We start from the raw sequence: 20,590 nt of genomic DNA, 5'->3' as shown, positions 1-20,590 counted from the left end.
GAGAAGAATGAAGTTGTTGAGTGATGTAGATTTATAACAACTTTGGGAATCTGTTTTGTAATAATGAATAAAAGAGTGTTATATAATGATAGTTTTTTTTGGGTAAACTTACATTTTGATTTTTGAATATGCAAGACACTATCACTTTAGTTTTCGATTCGATCAAAAACTCAAATTAGTCTCTAACTCATCGAAATATGTCAGTTTAGTAGCCGTTGTTAAGTTGACTGTTAACTTGTATGGGCGATTATGTGACATTTAATGTGTCACTCTCTCTGTCTTCCAGATGTGTATTTGATTAGATAGAGACCAAAATAACATTAAGTTTGAAAAAAAAATTAAAAAATAACTAACGATTTGAAATCATCTTCTTAACTTTGTACATCTTTCCTAACTCTAAATTTCTTGTTCATCTTCTTCCCTAAATTCACATAACAAATTCAAATACAAATTTGTAACCCCAAATTGTACAAAATAACATACATGTAATGGTTCAACTTCAAGCTGCTAACATCGAATATACAAGAAATGTTTGACTTTTCTAAATAATTTAATTTTTTTTATTCCTTCTATTATATTGTATTGTTTCAAGTCTAGTCAACTAGTAAGACTTTTTTCAAAGGAGAGAACTGTGCAAGTTCCAGAAACCTTATAGGAAAATTTGGTAAGAAGATGAAGAAATTTAGGGTTAGGGAAGATTAAAATATATTTCATACTATTAGTGATATTTTTTTATCAAATTTATTGTCTTTTTGGTGTGTGTCTAGTCAAATACACATGCGGGTGAGAGAGAGTAACACATCATATATATGTAATCATCCATGTTAGCAAATTAATAGAGCTGACAGTTAACTTAAACATCAAGGACTAAATTGACATACGTTTGAATGAGTCAGAGACTAATTTAAGTTTTTGGTTGAGACACAGAATAAATTGACGACGTCTACACATTTAAGGACCAAAATGGTAGTTTACCTAATAATTTTTATTGGGTTATTTTTGTTTTAATTCCTTGATTTTTTAGGAGAAATGCACTTGTTCCATAAGATGGAAATGGCAGGAAAAAGAATATTTTTAAAGGCTGAGGTAGCGGGAGGCACTTGATTGAAAAAACACCGGATAAATCTAATTAACCAATTGACAAATTGGTTAGATTTCACCACAAGCATGCCACACACTATTGTGATTCATTTGAAATAATTTTTCACTGAAACAAATTATCTTTTATATGCAACCTATTCTAAAACAACTTCCACACAAATATGGAAATCTTTGATGGAACATATGGATGTTACACTAGTACTCGAAAAAGAGGTGTGCCCATATATTTATCTCTTGTTGATGGTTTGATGGTGCACCAACCTGTGAAGTAAAAAACATAGGATGTGATCAGAAAAATGTGATGCTGAAGGCATGTGTTGGTAGTAAATTTGGCTTATATGTAATCTAACTAATTGTATCACCACATCTTGAGGTGTTAGCTCACTAGTAAAAGATTAGCCTCCTAATTTTAAGGTATCAAACTCAAATTCTTTCGGGAACAGTTGTAAAATGATTATTAATGTCACTTTAGTTAATACAAATTTCTCCCTTTCTCCAATTATTTTAAAAAAAGCTAGTAGTATCACCAGGTTTTATATATATCTCAATGGTTAGAGATATTACCAAATTAAGACTAGGTGCTGGTGCAGGTGTTGTGTCGGCGTCTTCCATAGTATCACTTGTGGTGTTGAGGGACTCTTGCAAATAACTATTGGTGCTGGAGCTCGTGCTTGATGTCTCATGTGCTTTGTGTTTGTGTCTTCTTTTCTTGTGTCTGGGGGGCTCAGATATTACTTGAAAAGAAAGTTGCAATCGGTGGTGGACATTACAGTCCACAACAGCTCATAGGTGATTGAAAATGACTCGAGAATACAATTATTGTATTATTCATCAAGTTTGACAATTTTATTCAGATGCTCACTTAAACACGAGGAAAAATGACGTGAACATGCTCTCTTACAAACAAAACATTACGTGGAAGATGTCGTGTATCTTATTGAGTAGCTTGGAAGGATGGTGGTGAGTAACAGGAAGGCAAGAGGGGTCCTTTGGTGGCTCTTCTTTCTTCTTCCTTCTTCTCAGCTGAAAGAACTCCTGCATTACATCCGCGCACTCTGTTGCCAATACTCCTCTTCTTATTTTTATCTTTGGGTGGAATGGGTGAACTGGAGCAGGAGGTATATCTCTTGCCTCTGAGACATTTTCTCCTCCATCAGGGAAAAGCCTGGAAAACAATTTTGGTCATTAGCATAAATATGATCATATTGTTTATTTCCAAGACAAGACTGAATTCCAGTTGAACTAGTTAAGGCTGAAAAATTGAACTTTCGCATGCATTAATGTAATTATAATATGTTGACAATGTGGTTGTACCACATACAATATATGATATGACGTCTACACCATGGTTATTGTGTGTAACTGCGTATTAATGAAATCTTTCTGATCAATAAATATGAGATTGAAAACTTTTTTTAAATGTCTATATTGCAGTTGAATATACTTTCTCCTTTTCACAATGAGTGTCACTAAAAAAAAAATTTGTCTCAAAATGAATGTCATTCACAATTTTCAATGCAATTTTAATTTTTTTTTCTTCTATACTACCCTTCAATAATTCTTATATACTTAACTTCCAAAATATTATTATATATTGCATTGATAATAGTGAAGACTCCGTCAATGATTAAGATGGGTAGTTTGATAAAATGACTTCTCTTTTTTTATTTTTAATTATTGTATTTTTTAATGTGTGCAAAAATTTTAAACGACACTAATTGTGATATGAAGGGAGTTCATTTTTAGCAAAAAATTGAGTTGCATAGGCATCACAATAAAGCAAGATATCCCAACCATCGGAATCTAGCATAGATTGTTGGTGTGCAGCATGTGTGAGTGTTGTAAACCCTGGAGTTTTGAGTTCAATTCAAAATCATAAAAAAAAGAGCATTATATCCCAACAGACTGTAGTTGAATATGAACTGCTATTCCATATTGCAATATATTCCAACTTCAATATATTTCATATTGTAGGTGAATATACTCCCTCCATCTCACAATGAGTGTCACTTTACATAAAAAAATTGTCTTAAAATAAATGTTATTCACAATTTTCAAATGCAACTTTAATTGTTATTTTTCCTATACTACCCTTCAATAAATATTATATATACAACTTCCAAAACATTATTATATTTTGCATTGATAATAGTGAAAACTCTATCGATACTTAAAATGGACAGTTTAGTAAAATGACTTCTCTCTTTCTTCTAATTATTGCATTTCTTAATATGTGTGCAAAAACTTTAAACGACACTCATTGTGATACAGTGGGAGTACATTTTTAGCAAAGAATTGTGTTGCAGAGGCATCACAATAAAGCGAGATATCCCAACCATCGGGGTCTAGCATAGATGGTTAGTGTGCAGCGTGTGTGAGTTTTTAAACCCTGTAGTTCTGAGTTCAATTAAAAAAAAAAAAAGGAGCAATATATCCCAACGTACTTTAGTTGAATGTGGACAGCTATTTTTAATTGAATTGTGTGTTTTTGGGTACTCAGGTCCTTTACTTATTATAATAATAAACCACTACATAGTAACATATTTGTGCTCATTCCCTCTTTTTCAAGAGAGTTTCTTTAAGACATGACCAAGTTAACCAGAGATAGCAAAGGGAAAATAAAGGTACGTCGAATGAACAAATCTTAAAGACTCTATGCCATTATGAACGATACAATGCATACCTAATCCAGCTACCATCAGCTCCAAGAAGCTTATTGGGAGCTCCCCACACAACAGTATCTACTCTTGCCTGAAGAATGGCACCAGCACACATTGGACAGGGCTCAAGTGTTACATAAAGTGTAGTTTCCTGACAAGGCGAAATTTTGTCCTTGAGCAAATAAGCAATCACACTAATTTATCAAGCTATATCAAATACAAGAAGTAATAGACTTCAACCATTTTTCAAGATGGATCACATTACTATGCGTCCTTTAGGCGATATTTGGTAAGAGAGAATTATTTCACCAAATATTGCTCTAGATGATTTAAACATAACTGCTGCAGTTATTGTGAAATTCATTATTTGCTTTAGGAATAAAGCCACAATTTAATCTATGAAGTATCACTCTCTCTCCAACTTAGTTATGGCTTAGGGCAAGGTAACTGAAATTGAGTCGTAAATTTTAATGCTTCATAAAGCAATTCAAACAGAATCGTCCCTGGTTTCTTAACATACTGAGTACTCAATTTTTATATCTCTACAAGTAAATAAAGATGAATAATGTTAGGGTGCAAATTATTGTGAAATTCAATCTTTGACTTTACAGAAGCATTTAATTTGAGATTGTTACAAGAGAGTTTTCAAACATTATTTATTAAAATTGGTAAAATAAAGAGCAAAACTTTATAAGGCAATCTAATTTTATAATAAACTCTCAATTAAGTCTCTGAAAGTATCAATCTCTCTCCAACTTAGTCACTAATAAAGTACAGAAAAACAATAAGTAGTCTTTAAAGTATGGAATCTGTCACTTTAGTCTCTGATGTTAGAGGCCAGTGGAACACATTTTCATATATACTTTAGATTGACGGATTTCATATATTTTAAGGACTACTATTTATTTTTGTATACTTTAGAGATTAAGTTGGAGAGAAAGTGATATTTCAGAGACTAAATTGACAGTTTATTCTTATCTTTTTCTTCTCTTCAAGTTCAATGTTTGGCTAAGTTCTCTTAACGGGGTTGCTGTTTCAGATTCGCATAGCAATTGAGCTGCCGTCGAGGGTTGTTTTCTTAGGGTCAGATTTACTTTTGCTGGTTCACTGCAAAATTGTTTTTGTTTTGTGTGGAAAGGATATCTTATCCTATCTCCGTATTTCTCTTTTTCCTAAATGGATCTCCTTAATAAAAAAAATTGCCACAGCCTATCATAAAGTGATCACATCCTAATGGCACCATTGCAAGTATGCAAATGGAGTTTGTTTTTGAATCTTGGACACCACATCAAGAAAGCTGTATAGCACCAGCTATTGTTAAGTAAACTGAGAACAGTCAATAGTTAAATTGGTAAGGGACTAGTGACTGCAGTCCAAAACTTTCCAGTTGACTAGTGTAAAATTAAAAAAAGTAAAAATTAAGGCCGAGTCAGTATTGAAATTAGAGAGTAGTGTTAACAAAGGCAGAAGGCCAAAAATCTACCATTTTAAGCCCGCCATTTCTGCTATAAAACACCATAGCGCCGCCATCCTTCACAATTTGGCCATGGTGGGTGTAAAAAGTTGCACCGCCCCAATCTGCCATGGCATCGCCTTGGTTGCTATTTGACAACACTGCTAGAGAGCTTTTGCTACACAATCTTTGTAACACACTTTATCTTTTCATAAAATTAATTTAAGTCTCACTAAAATAGAAGTGAGTCCCACGATACAAGTGGAACAACATGGTTTAATAGATCCGACAATAATTTCACCTAATAATAAAGAATGTAATAGAGACTGTATTGCTAGCATTTTTGCAGAAACTAAGTTAAAGAGAAAAGCAGGTAGTGTAAGGAAAAATGGGTTTGAGTTTGGTCAAATAGGTAAATGGTCTATTGTAGTTAAGCCACAAAAGAAGGCGGAAATTTGGGGGCCCTTTAGACACTGAACATGATCCACAAAAGTTGAATATAGAGAGAACAGAGAGTTTCAATAGTACGTGTCCTAAAACTTTATATACTATTCAGTATCCCATTGCCTACATCACAAATGCTCCCAACACCATTCTACTTGGCAGTTTGGTTCATGTTTGGTTTTGCAGTTGAAAAACTGCAAATCTAAGTTTGGACTCAAAGTAACTCTGGAGCTCCTTTGAGGAAAAGATGCATCAGTAACTATAAACCAAGCATGCACTTAGAGATATTCCTATTTACTTATCCTTCAAGTCTACCAAGCATTTTGCTGCCTTCATTAGGTTGAGGTGAAAATTATTCAGGATTTTGTACGTAATAAGTCTGCTACTATGTTGTCTATAGCACAAAAGTTGTGGAATATTCTCATTGGTTAGTTACTTAATGAGTTCAAAAATAATATAAGAGAAACACTTTTGAATATTAAACTTTGTCTATAACATCAAAATACACTTTTGAATTTAAAACCAGGAAAACTTACAGATAGCCTCCATGAGTGGAGAAGTTTTGAAGCTTCTCGTATACAGATCATCTCTGCATGGGCTGTGGAGTCCCGCAACTCTTCTACTCTGAAACAGATATTTTGATAATATAAATTAAAAATTGAAAGTAATTAGAAAGAATGAACTAATGCAATAATATTGACCCTTACAAGTTGCATCCTCTTGCAATAATTTTTCCATGCTGCACAAGAACAGCACCAACAGGGACCTCCCAAGTATCAGCAGCCTTTCTGGCTTCCAAAAGTGCTTCATTCATGAACATTTCATCAACTCTTCGCTGCTCAAATTCAACTTTATAGGCTTCTTCCCAGTCATCAAACCTATCTCTCAAAACCTGCTTGTTCCGCTGAAATTTCCTTTGTTTCAACTCTCCATCCTTTATCTCTGAGCCAGACATTTCAGACTTCACTTGAGCAATGGGTTCTTTTACTGGCACCACTGGTTCAGTTCTGGACATATCAGATCCACCAATATTTACAATTTCTCCTGCAATAGGTTTCCCTCTGACAGATAATGGAATTGGCGACTCCATCTTTTTTAAGCCAGAAGTAGTGACTTTCAAATCTTTTGCATTTCCCGTCTGACTAGAAAATTCCTCTCCAGCAGCATATGTGGTGCCTATTGATGTTGATCCACTTTCCAATTTATTTGGAGAAGATGATCCAACTTCAATAAGTTTTCCTTTGTCCTTCAACATTTTAGTGTCAGACACCTCTCCCTCACTTTGGGTATAACGAGCATATGAGGTGCCTGTTGATGTTGATCCACTTTCCAATCTATTTGGAGAAGATGATCCAAATTCAATAAGTTTTCCTTTGTCCTTCAACATTTTAGTGTCAGAGACCTCTCCCTCACTTTGGGTATAACGAGTGGCTGGTTTTGATTTATCAGAAGTCGTGGCTTGTGGTAACACACTTGTATCTTTCATTACATTACTTTTTCCGATTTCCTCATGCTCCTGCCCAGAAAACCATGTCTCACTGTCAGATTTGTTTGGTGAGTTTCTCTCACCTGATCTCCCAGCTGAAGTGGAGGAACTGGCACGTGGTGAATTCCAACGTAGTCGAACAATATCAGCCATCATACTCCATAGGGACCTTCCTGTTCTATTGACAATTGGTTTAGCAGTTTCATTGTTGATCTCTGGTTTTTCAGCTAATTGATCAAGCTCAACAGATGGTTCTTTTACATCCCACAGTTTGTCAGAAATTTCATTGGCACCAGGAAACCCAGTGGAACGGCTAGAATCACGATTCTTTGACTGAGAGTCAATTTGAGTGCCTTGTTGCTTTGAACTGTAAATCCGATTATCCTCAACATCAAAGGCCAACTTTGTTCTGGAAACTTCTATCTCTTGTCTTTCTGAAGTTGTGACTTCATGCCTGACCCTCTCCACGAACTCATCAACAAACTGTTTTGATGATTCCTCTAAACGATTAGCTGAACCAAGCACATCTTCTGGAGTCATGTTAATAGAAGGATCGCTATACGACTTATCACTACCATATTGGGAATGTGGTCCTGAAAGCATTGCGGGACTTCTTCCTGAATTGTCATACAAAGCAGAAGAGCCACTTTCTGAAGTTTCAAGGTAGACATTAGGGATTTCAAACCCAGCAGTGTGTTCAACACGAGCTGAAGCTCTAACCATTTGGGAAGAAGAAGGGATTGACATTATTTCAGAACTCTTTTTACCACCTTCTGCTAATATAACCTGTTTTCCAGCTTCAGAGACTGAATTTAATGATCCCTGGAAGCTAGATTTCCCTCTTGAGGGAGTTTCATCAGAAACTGATAGTTTCCTTGGTCTTTGGTGGTCAGTAGCAAATTCAAAAACCCTTTCTTCAGTTTGGGAAGAACTTTCTCTAGTTTTAACAGCTGATTCCAATTTACTTTTTGGGATAAATCTCATCTTCTCAGAAGTTATTTGAGAACTAGAAACTTGTTTTTCATCACTGGCCCCGCCATCCGATAAAGTGCTGAGATTTTCATATCCTTTGTTATGTTGAACACTCTGAGTTCTCCTTCTATCAGTTTGGAGCCATGTATCCCTTGCATGTGAGCTTAAGTATGATATTTCTTCCTTGTTCTTCAAAATAGATGTATCTTCAACACTTCCATGAGCTTGTGATAATTCAGAAAATTGTTGGTATTTTCTTCTTCTGTCTTTATCATGTGTAATGATCTTCTCTCCTTTATGGTGTTGCAAATCCACTCCCTGGGCAGAATTCAATACTGAATTCTTTTTCTCTCCCATGTTCTCCATCCTAGTATCAGAGGTCCTTTCAGTGTCTTCAATTTTTAAATTTCCTATATAATTCTGAGGATTTCTCTCTATTACATCCTTTGTTGTGGTAGAAGTAGAACCAATAATTTTTTTATTTTTATCGCTTGTTTCCTGTAAAAGTGTTTCTGATATCTCAAGTTTCCCTTCCTTGCTACTAAATGTCTTCTTTGATTGCAAACTTTTCTTTCCAGTGGTAGAAGTAGAACCAACAAACTTTTCATGTTTGTCACTTGTTTCCTTAAACAATGTTTCTGACATTTCAAGGTTCCCTTCCCTGGTACTAAATTTCTTTCCTGATAATAAATTTGTCTCAGTTTCGTCACAACCAGACTCTTGTGTATATGCAGATTGATGCTTTCTTCTTTCACCTGTTTGAATATATGCCTTATTTGTTTTCTTACCCAAATGCTCTACAAAAGATGAATTGTCTTCCTCGCTATGGACTTGCTTCTGTGAAACAGAAACTTTTCCATAACCAGATTCATGTATTGTAGATTGTCTTGGATTCATATCTTGGAGCCCTCTTATGGATTCTGTTTCCTGAACGGTTCCCCCAGTCAGCTTTTTTTCAGACTTCTTTCTTATGTTCCAATCAATGTCCGCATCATATACAACTCTTTCTTTATTTGAAACACCGTGCGCCTTTTTTGGGTCAACTCTGTGTCTATTGAATTCTTCATTTACTTTTTCTTCCATACAGTTTACTTCATCCTTCTCATATCCCAGTGAAAATTCTTCCAAACCCATCTTATGCTGCACATCCAGGTCACTCTCAAAATCTCCTGACGAAGGCGTGTAATAAGATGAACAACTAGACATATCTCTTTGTTTCCTACAGTTTTCAGCTTTTGAAAAGGCTTCCCTTTGGGTGTCAGGTTTTTCACACTCTCTTCTCAAGTCTATCGAGGATGCTTCAGGTTTCTTCAAATTTCCTTTTTTCTTTGATTTTATTTGCTCACTCAAATTCAAGTGTCTCTCTCTAATCACATTGTTTCTTTTCTTCTCGGCTTCCATTCTTTTGGATGAAGACACATCCTTCAATTTGATACCTGTAGCATCTTTATCTGCTTCCTCACTCAGAAAACTGAGAACTAGTTCAGAATCATCAGAATCAAATGAAGGGGAATTTTGTCTCCCTTTCTGTGAGGCTGAGCAAAAACATGTTTCCTTTGTTCTCCTTCTACTTCTATTACAAACACTGGTAGAACACTTAAGGTCATAACAGCCTCTGGCAAGACCATAATGAACCCGAGAAAAGTACAGGTCTTCGCCTCTAAAAATCAACCTCCTAGATGCTGACAAATGAAGGAGAGTGGACTGCCTCAACCCATATAGAAGACAAGGGTTTACGGGTACTCTGTAAGTGGAGAGAGCACAACAAGCACGGCATGACAAACAGTGTGATGAGGTTGTGTCAAATCTTTCATAGCAGAGGTTTGAGTAACCATTGGAAGATAAAGGGAATGATTCTTTGCAGCTAACACCATATATGGTTGAGGAAAAACATGTGTTGTGCATAGTTGCATATGCCTTCCCACCAAGTGATGACAGAGCAGGAAGGCTGCTTCAATTACAACTGTGTTACTGTGTTATGACAAGTACAGGAATCATGTCAAACGACACAGAGTTTTCAAGTGAATCACAAACATCAGAATGGCGATATGCATTAGGATCTCAAATATTGGAATGATGAGCATGAATATGTAATGTTACAAGGCTTTATTTAAAGGATTTAATTTGTAAACACCATTACCGTAAAGGGTTTTTACACTGACAATCAATCATAACAATCATATCATTAAAAACTTTCGACTTTTACAATAACTATTAACTACTTCTAAAGTCACGTATATAAGTGGTTATAATGTGGTGACAATTATGAAAATTAATTTCTTATTTAAATATGTGTTTACTCTTGGCACAAGTTGAGGTTATCCTAATCTTTTCTCGCTTTCACACCATGTCCATCATCTTCAATATAATTATTATCCCCAAACAAATCAACATTAACAGTGGTACAATAAAATTCTACCTATCATGCGATTTCACACCGTTGCCATTATGTTCTATATATTACTACTCTCAAAACAATTGTACAAGAATCACTAATCAGCAACTAGCTGAAAACCATGACTAAACAGTGACACACAAATATGGAACAGTGTCTCAATTGAAAATTCATACACTACATTACTAAAAAAAAGGAAAGGGGAGTCATTGATTTGCTTACAGTTGAAGAGAGAGAGTGCGAGATGGATGAGTGCGAGGAATTAGGTTTTGGAGATGAAAATGAGAATTATAATGTTGGGGTTATGGAATTAGATGTTGTGTGTAAGTTGTGATTTGCGTGATGGGTCTCTGCAAGGAGTGGGTAGAAAGAGAGAGAGAGAGAGAGAGAGAGAGATGTGAGATTGGGAAAGCGCTGAGTCGTGAATGGTTATCAGTTCATTAGATTTGGCTTCTTCTTCCAAACACACATCACACAGCAATTGTTGCCATGTGAGACACACAGAAAAAAACTTTTTTTTTTACAAAAGAGACATACTGTTTTTTTAACAAAAAGACACAGAAGCGGTTTACATGGATCGTGGATAAGTGCTTAAAGTTATAACACAAATAGATTATACTCTTTTTCACATATAATTCTTTTTTTCTTTCTATTGAAACATTGACTTAATTTATGTAAGTTTGATAAAAATCAAATCAAATGTGTTTCTCAATCTTCAACTCAGTGAATTTGATACTAAACCATTACCATGTCTCAACCATAAATTATGTGTAGTCCTTATTGCTGAAATCAATTACGGTGGGATTCTTCTTCACGTATTCGATAAAAATCAAATTGCGAGAGTGTTATATGATACTTCATCTAGTCATTATTATAAATAATAAATTATTTTTAAAGAAAATTAGGTAAATGTAATTAATTTTTTAGATTTTCTATAAAATAGAAGTTAAATTTACTAATTGTTCTTTTTTAATGTCAAACATTTAATTATCAATATTAAATAAATGATGTATTGAGAATAATAACATTAAAATTGGTCAAAAATAATTAAAAAATTTCATAAGAGTGACCAAGATTTAATATCTTACTTATAATAGTGACCGATATTTAATACATTCTTTTTTACTGTAATAGTGACCAAAGGTAATATGTGATCTTGACTAAAAAAATTGGATGTTGAATTTTAAAAATTTAATTATTAAATTAAATATAACATTATACGTTTATATGTATTTTAAGTTATAAATTTATAATTTAATCACATCAAAAATTGCAAAACCATGGATAGAAGGAAGAGATGTGGTGGTTTTAAAATTTTTGGATTATATGAACCAAAAGTCCATTTGTTTGAACTTTTAAAATTTTGTCAAAGAATTCGAATTGAGGTGATGAATAATATTTTAATTTAGTTTTTTATTTTTTATTTTTGATAATTTAATACAATACATTTGTATACTATTAAAATTTTAAGATAATACTTTTAAAATACTAAACTTTTATACTATTAAAAAATATTTAAATATACCACTTTTTTATAAGATAGGACTACAAATATAGTGTGAAACTATATATCATAGATTTGTTTAAATTTTAATAGTTGATTTTAAATAAAGTGAATAGTTTTGTTTAAATCTCAATAGTTGATTTTAAATAAAGTGAAACCATATTAATTTAATAAGCAAATCGTTTGGATTTCAATTTCCTATGTAAGCAAACCAATGACCTTTTTTCATATTTGATTCAGTCATGACTCAAACATGAGAAAATTTTGAAATCGGCTTAATTGATCTCAACTAAATTTTTATATTTATCAAATCATTAGTTTAATTTTTATATCTTTAGACGAAATTTACAATATATACAATTAAAATTTAAGTTAAAATAGAGTATATTTTATTAATTAACTTTTTAATATAATTTTTATATATATATATTATTTAAAAAAAATATATCTGGTGGAGTTTGACATGGTCATAACTATCTCTTGTCTCAACAAAGATCCACCAATGATTGCTAAAGCTTTTTATTTTTTTATTGATCATCCACTCTTCAACGACAAAAGTGTATTTGTAGTGATTAATACATATTTGGAGTATTATTTAGACTTTTATAATTGTGAAGGATATACTTGAGACGTTGTTGCTATGATACACATGTATGTAAATTTACCAAGTCCATCCTTCATTACATCATAACGGTTTCGGTTTACCTAACTCTTCTGAAAGTATCAACTAATGTTATGAACTAATATTTTTATTATGTCTGCAACCATTCTAAGAGCATTTTCTACCTTATCTACCTTATGCGTCAATTGCTGTAGACAATTTTTGGGGTATACTGAGGAGGTACCTCGACCTACTAGATGAAATCAAAGAGGATTGATGCTCCTTTTACACTTTTACACAAGCAATCAATAATTTGATTGTGGGTCATATATGATGGTGTTCTTATATATGGTGCACATATAGAGACAACTATTTCCCGAGACATTTTTGTACGAGGTTGGATCAAGTGAGTTTGAAGTAAGGTTGTCAGACTCAAGATTTTATATAAATTCACAGAGATTATGTAGACTCGATTCATAAAACTAAATTATAAACTCATAAGATTTTACTTAATATGAAAGAAAAAAAATATATATATAGATAATATATTATTATTAAAACAACAATAATTTAATATTTTGTCTCTATGATAAAACATCAATATTTTTAGATAGATAAATATATCAAGAGAGAATTTTAAAAAACAACAAATTCATATAATCGTGTAGTAATTATCTTTTACAATGACATTAAAAACATAGTTTATAATTTAAAAGAAATATATATTACGTCAAATCATAAACTGAATTATCAAATTTCTCTTCAGAATTATAAATTCCGTAAACTATTAGTAAAATTGAGAATTTTGATGATTTTATTAATTAGTCCATATAAACTCGTAAAAATTTACTAATTAAAGAGAAAACTTACATATGAGGTAACTTGTTTTGTAACCAAAAATCCTAAACTCATAGGAGTTTATCAACTTTCAAACCGGTCATGAGCCAATATGGATGGACATGTACAAAGAATTCCTTTGTGGCCACGCGATATAAATAGGCCATTTGATTTTGACCACTCTAAATGATTTGGTCGTGCGGTAACTCTTTCATTTTTAATACAAAGTTTAATTTCACTTTTAGTTTGTATATTTTTACCTTTTTATGAAATTGATTTTAAATATATCACTTATGATTTTTTATTTTGATTTTTTTACTAAAAATAATAATGTGATGCAGTTTAAATAAAATATCATGTAATACGATACATAAAATAAAATTATAATAAAATTCTTTAAAAATATATTTTTCAACTTCATAAAATTTTTTATTTATATAAATTAATTAATGACATATAAATAATTAATACATGTTCTATATCATGAAATTATACGTCACATCATTTAAAATATGTCAAATCGTTATTTTTTTAGTTTAATTTTTTTTTTTATAAATATACAAAAATTACCGAATTTTAAAATATGAGAACTGATTTTGTGAATTGATGAAAATAGATAAACTAAAAATACAATTAAACCTAAATATTATTACAACAATAATACCATGTTTCTCTTCCAATTTTTTATATTCCATTTAATAAATTATTTTATTGTAGCAAAAATAAAAAATTAGAAACCAAATCAATGAAAGTAATTTACATTGTTAGTGGTAATCAGAGTAGTGAAATCCATTAGTTTTATGATTCGAGGTTCTACATCGTGGTCCACAATATCAATATTTTCTTCCTAATCAATGCATATTTATTGTAGATAAGCAAAAAAAACTACAATAAATTAGTGAATGTAAATTGAATTTATGTATAATATATTAACTTTGTTCACGGACGTTATATGAATTTAGATTTTTGTAATCTACACTTTTGCAAAAAAGATCACTCAGTCGATATAAAGTTGGTGTAACTAAAATTTAGAACAATGTATGCCTTTCTATGAATTCATTTAAACTTGGATTACTTACAACATAGACTCATTTTTATATTTTAAAAGTTGTCTCAGAACTTAATTTATGCACACATACATGATTACAATAAATTCAACAATTACAAGTTTTATATTTTAATTTTTTAATAGCATATATGTGAATTCATACTATTCGTAAGTATAAAAAAAAACTCAAACATAAAGACACTCAAAAGATCATCTACATAAACATATCTAACCAAATATTTAAAGAAAATTGTATACTTCATTTTAACTTTCGTCAAATTTATTCATATTTAATAGATATTTGTGAAAAAGGTTAAAAGATAAATAAATTTACATCTTTAATAGAACTATTTAATTTAACATGAGACAATGACAATGTGACATAAAAAAATACAAATTTTAAAATATATTTACTATTTAAATAATATTTTTACTTTTATATATGATGTTTAAGTTTTTAAAATTGATGAATGTATTATAAAACAAAAAAATAAAATTGACGAATAAGGTGATATATTTAGAAAAAGAGCACAGTGAACAGATTAGTGTAAAACTATTTTCTTTACCATTTTTCTCTTAGAAAATAACTAAAAATTAGAATAATAAATTAGTCATTGATTTTGATATTTTTTTATTGTAATTATGATTAAGGAGTATTTGACTTTTAAATTGATGATTCTAAAACTGGATTGGTCATTTGGTCGTCGCCATAGATTGGTCGAATACTACCGAATCAGAGAAACTCGGAATCTGCGTACATGAAACGACACCGTTTACATCATACAAAGAGAGAGAACATATTCCTTCTCCATCTCCATCTCTTCGCCATTCATTTCCCACAAATTCCTCTCTCTTCAATCCCTTCCTCGCCACTTATTCCTCTTCTTTCCTTTCAAGGTACACACACTCCTTTTTCATCAACCATTTCTCTCTTTTATACCTTTAATTTTATTTATTTATTTATTTATTTATCTATGTTTATTGTAATATCTGTTTGTAAAGTATGAGTTTTGGAGTGTTCAAGTTTGAAAAAATAGATAGGAGTTCAAAGGATCTGTGAGATTTAACTAGGTAAGTTTGTTTAATAGAAAATTATGACAACTTTTAATTATACCTATTCATGCATGATGGTGAATTTTATTGATGATGATTATGGAATACAAAAAGTCCTATTCATATTTCTCATGCAGTTTTGTTGTTTTCATGTTGTGCTATAATGTGGCTGAATCAACTTTTGGAGGTTTCATGTTTGTTACTTATAACATGTACTAATATGTATTTTTACGCATAAAATTCATTCAGCTAATGTTTAAATTTTAGTGTTTTTGCCGACAAAAGCTGGTCTAGTTGGTAAGGAGTTGTCTCATATCCCACAAGGATGTGAATACAACTCCCGCTGCCGACCCGCGGATCTCATTCGTGTGTAATCTGAACGTATCTTTGTCAATGCTCTCTGACCCTGTATGCTTGCTTTGACCTTGACGAGCTCCCAGAGGCCCAACTTATCTACACTTGTTTTTTTAAATAGTGTTTTGTTTTGTTTCATATTGCATAAATATAGGTTAATATTTGTGATTTATTGCAGTTAAAGTTATCAGTTAGTTATCCTTCTGAAGCTGTTATTTCCTGGTGATTTTCATGTGCTAGGGAGTTCTGAAGTACCATGAGATTTATCTTTTAAATCCAACAAACAGATGGATCACAAAGAGCATATTGCAATTTTTACTACTGCTAGCCTTCCATGGTTGACCGGAACAGCAGTGAACCCTCTCTTTCGTGCTGCATATCTTTACAAAGAAGGGGACAGGAATGTCACCTTGGTGATCCCTTGGTTATCTTTGAAAGATCAGAAAATAGTATATCCAAACAATGTTACATTTGAGTCTCCCTTAGAACAGGAGAAATATATCCGTAAATGGCTGGAGGAGAGAATTGGATTTGCATCTGGTTTCAGCATCAAGTTTTATCCGGGAAAGGTGATAGCTTCTCTCACTGTTTCTACATTGTCGCTTAATAAGAAATATTGTAAACTCACACACAAAACCATAGAAAATAAAGGCTGTAGCTGTTTAAGTTTGGCTATAGTGTAAAAAAGTTATTTTAGTAAAATGGTTTGCTAATGAATGAGGTTTTTAATGAGAATCTGCAACCTTAAGTCACCAATGTTATAATAGTATTATAGTAATATGTTTTTTTGTGACATACTTGGTCTACAGTTTGGGGCATTTGTCGGTTTTTAAAATTCTCCATTTCTATTTTATTTAGTAATCATTTATGTGCAATTATGTGAGACCTGAGTGTTTTCCAATTGAGATCATGATAAATTTTTTATATAAGTTGTGCTAATTTATGATATGCTTACAATGTAGTTTTCTAGAGATAAAAGGAGCATTCTTGCCGTTGGCGATATTTCAGAGATCATCCCCGACGAAGACGCTGATATTGCTGTTCTAGAGGAGCCTGAGCACCTGACATGGTATCACCATGGGAAAAGATGGAAAACTAAATTCAAGCTAGTTGTAGGAATTATTCACACAAATTATTTAGAATATGTAAAGAGAGAGAAGAATGGACAACTGCAAGCATTTTTACTGAAATATTTAAACAACTGGGTTGTTGGTATATATTGTCACAAGGTAAGTTATTTTATTTTCACAGACAATAATAAATATGTACCCGATGTTTTCCTTGGCATACGGACCTTTACGCTGAATCTAGAGCTTTTGATATTATTGCATTTTTTATTTTTCACCTGCAAAGATAAATTAAATGATCGTCTTGTCTGCCTCATTGCTTACAATTGGATTATCATTTGATGCTATTGAGTTAGCTTGATGATAAACAATAGAAAATTGGGGTTACATTCTCAAGTTGTATTAGTAAGTATCATTGCAGTGGGAAATGAGATTTTGTTCTTATGATAAGTTGTAAAAATCTACAGTTATCATAAACTTGTCGCAACCATTGCATGCTTTCTCGGTTTGAACTGATTAGCTGTATGATTGCAGGTAATCAGACTATCTGCCGCCACTCAGGATTACCCTGATTCCATCGTCTGTAATGTTCATGGAGTTAATCCAAAATTCCTTGAGATTGGCAAGAAAAAAAGAGAGCAACAACAGAGTGGAGACAATGCTTTTACCAAAGGAGCCTATTTTATTGGGAAGATGATATGGAGCAAAGGCTACAAGGAGCTGCTCCAACTTCTTCAGGATCACCAAAAGGAATTAGCTGCTCTCGAACTTGATTTATTTGGAAGTGGAGAGGACTCTGATGAAGTTCAAAAAACTGCAGAGAAGCTTGAAATGACTGTTAGAGTTCATCCAGGTCGTGATCACGCTGATGATCTATTTCACGAGTAAGTTTCACACTTATCCCCCGCAGGCTCGCACTATGTATTTTGTTTGAACATTTGTGTGTTTGGATTTGAATTTGGTGCAGTAACTGTGTCACAGTTATTAATCTCAACTGTCTGATTTCAAATTTAAAGTTGAGATCGTTTAAAGCTGATTTTATTGTTGTGTAATCTGAGCCGTCCAATCTCATTAACAACTGAGATCATTTACTGCATGTAAATGTATGTTTTTCCTATAGCAGGGAATCCAAATCCATGTATGTTTACCTTTTAACACTTTATTTCCTGTGCCTCAGTTTCAAATTGTTTCTTAATCCAAGCACAACAGACGTGGTTTGCACAACAACAGCAGAAGCATTGGCAATGGGAAAAATTGTTGTGTGCGCGGACCATTGCTCAAATGAATTTTTCAAGCAGTTTCCGAATTGTTGGACGTATAATAACCACAAGGAGTTTGTTGAACTCACACTTAAGGCATTGTCTGAAGATCCTGCCCAGCCAACTGATGCTCAGAGACATGACCTTTCATGGGAGGCTGCCACAGAACGGTTTCTTAAAGCCATTGACCTCCACAAGCCATCTGGGAGAAAACTATTATCAAGAAGTACCTCAAATTATATGTCTACTTCGCTAAATTTGCAACAGACAGTCGAGGATGCATCAGCGTATGTACATCATGTAGCTTCTGGGTTTGAGATATCACGAAGACTATTTGGTGCCATTCCACATAGCTTGCAACCTGACGAAGAGCTGCGCAAGGAAATGGGGTTTGCTAATACCGATTCGAAATAAGGTTTAAAAAGAATTATGTGAACAGTAGTTAAAATTCTTTGTTTATTTTGTTTCTAAAGGTTCATAATGGTTTAGCATCAGACAAAGCTTCTATTACTGTAAATGTTGGAGAATTTGACAATTTCGCCTTTGTTTGTGGTAATAAGTTCAACTCCAACCCTATTTAAATGAAGTAAGAACTACACTTAACAAAACATTAAAAAACTGTAGTTGTTGAATACTTTGATTACAGACCGGCTCAGCTCAGCTCACCAATGCAGCTGGTTCATTGTTTTATAATCAGTTTTTATATTAAGTTGGCTCACTTTGAGAATTAAGTTTGTTAAACTAGTTTTTGTTGATTAATTTTCTAGTTCTGATGTTGTGACAGATGGATGAATGGGAAGTTTGATGTTGTTTGGTTTAAGTTTTATGATTTTACGCCTTCTGTAATTTTGTTAATACTTTTGCCAACTTGTTTAACTCATGATATTATTGAATTTAGTTGGAGTGATACTTTTGTATCTACATGGAAAATGAATGGATTAGGATGCTGGGCATATTACTCTGATAGCTGCTCTGTACTATGATTTCAGAATGAACATAGATATTTCTTGAAGAATATGCAATTGAAGAGCATATTGACACGAAGAACGTCACAGCTTTTATTAGCATTGCCATAAAACTTTCAATCACTACTTGTTATATATTACACTATCTAATTGGGACTGATATAGTCCACCTCAAATATAAGCTAGAGCAACACAATACTATCTAGTTGATTGTCTTGTACGGGGAAAGGTGTAATTAAGTTAATTAATTTTTGAAAATGCTAACAAGTGTGAGTTTTTTTTTTTTTTTTACGGAGACAATTACTATTGTTAAGTATCTAAATGGAGAAAAATATATTAGAATTTGTGTAATTCATATTTTGTAACTGTAAAAAGTGTTATTCTCTGCTTAAAATTATTTTTTTATTTTCTTTTTAGTTTGTTTAACAAGTGCCTTTTCAAAAGGAAGAGAAGAAATTTGATAAACAAACAATAATATTGTTAAATTGTCATTGTTATCTTACTGAAATCAATTACAATATGTTCACACAAACAATATATTGATTAACACATAATCTATTTTGATTCTGGAATAATGGCCTGATTGTTAAAGTCTTTTAAAAAAGTGAATTTCTCCATATATTTTTAAAAATGATTTTTATAAAAATATATTATAAATAATAAAAACTATTTTGGATTCATTTTTTAAAGATTAAAAAATTAATTTTGTTATTTAATAATTTAAATATTCATAATTAGAGATTTAACATTATAAAAATCACTTTTTTTTTATAAAAAAAAAAAAAGAAAAGATATTTCTCAAAAATAAATTTTACGAAAAATTTATCAAAATAACTTTTTTTTAATATTATTTAAAATTTTATTATTAAAAAAATTGTAATAAATAAATAAAATTTATGATAAATTATTTAAACTAATTTATCGTTTGAAATTTTATTTTTAAAAAGTTATAACAAAAAGATGGATTACAGTCAAACTTATTTTAAAAAAGAAACAGGGTCCAATGTATGTTTTATAAACACGATATATGTTTTTCTATGATATAAACATAATATTGCTTTGTACAAAAAAAAATTACAATTTATATTGATTAAAAAAAACACTATTTATTCATATAAATTAAAATATTGTACTTATAAATAACATAGTTATCAAAGATATAAATAATAGATATTTTAACAGATTATTTATTTTAATACACAATAATTGATGGATGATACATATGCAATATTTCATATAAAATAATATTTGAATTAATTAAATATGCGTCTCCTCTTCTTAATCATAAAAAATAAGTGATTTAGGATATAAAAAATTCCTTTATCTTTTTTTTTAAAAAATAAGTGATATTCACATAAGCATATTTTTTTTTGTTATTTCATCAGTTAAGT

At 31.7% G+C, this 20,590-nt stretch overlaps 2 protein-coding genes across 4 annotated transcripts; one reads left to right on the top strand and one right to left on the bottom strand.

Annotated features, from left to right (window-relative positions):
* Window positions 1-1,836: 1,836 nt before the first annotated feature.
* On the bottom strand, window positions 1,837-11,102 carry LOC101494134 (tRNA(adenine(34)) deaminase, chloroplastic). Its single transcript, XM_004492642.4, has 5 exons — window positions 10,734-11,102; window positions 6,366-10,087; window positions 6,195-6,282; window positions 3,785-3,912; window positions 1,837-2,266 (listed from the first exon to the last, which is right to left on the bottom strand). Exons 2-5 carry the CDS (start codon window positions 10,019-10,021, stop codon window positions 1,999-2,001), a joined length of 4,140 nt encoding a protein of 1,379 aa, XP_004492699.1. The 5' UTR covers window positions 10,022-10,087; window positions 10,734-11,102; the 3' UTR covers window positions 1,837-1,998.
* Window positions 11,103-15,191: 4,089 nt separating this feature from the next.
* Window positions 15,192-19,054, top strand: LOC101493389 (digalactosyldiacylglycerol synthase 2, chloroplastic). 3 transcript variants are annotated; one of them, XM_012713716.3, is made up of 6 exons: window positions 15,192-15,398; window positions 15,504-15,572; window positions 16,149-16,477; window positions 16,871-17,137; window positions 17,510-17,859; window positions 18,153-19,054. In XM_012713716.3, exons 3-6 carry the CDS (start codon window positions 16,196-16,198, stop codon window positions 18,646-18,648), a joined length of 1,395 nt encoding a protein of 464 aa, XP_012569170.1. In that variant the 5' UTR covers window positions 15,192-15,398; window positions 15,504-15,572; window positions 16,149-16,195; the 3' UTR covers window positions 18,649-19,054. The 3 variants fall into 3 exon arrangements, with proteins under 3 accessions (XP_012569170.1, XP_004492696.1, XP_004492698.1); XM_004492639.4 differs by lacking the exon at window positions 15,504-15,572; XM_004492641.4 differs by lacking the exon at window positions 15,504-15,572 and having other exon boundaries at window positions 16,087-16,477.
* Window positions 19,055-20,590: the final 1,536 nt, after the last annotated feature.

The sequence above is a fragment of the Cicer arietinum genome, chromosome 3 (genome assembly GCF_000331145.2).
Source record: "Cicer arietinum cultivar CDC Frontier isolate Library 1 chromosome 3, Cicar.CDCFrontier_v2.0, whole genome shotgun sequence".
NCBI classification, from domain to species: Eukaryota; Viridiplantae; Streptophyta; class Magnoliopsida; order Fabales; family Fabaceae; genus Cicer; species Cicer arietinum.
Note: the sequence above shows the minus strand (reverse complement) of the source record. Positions and strands in the feature narration are given on the sequence as shown.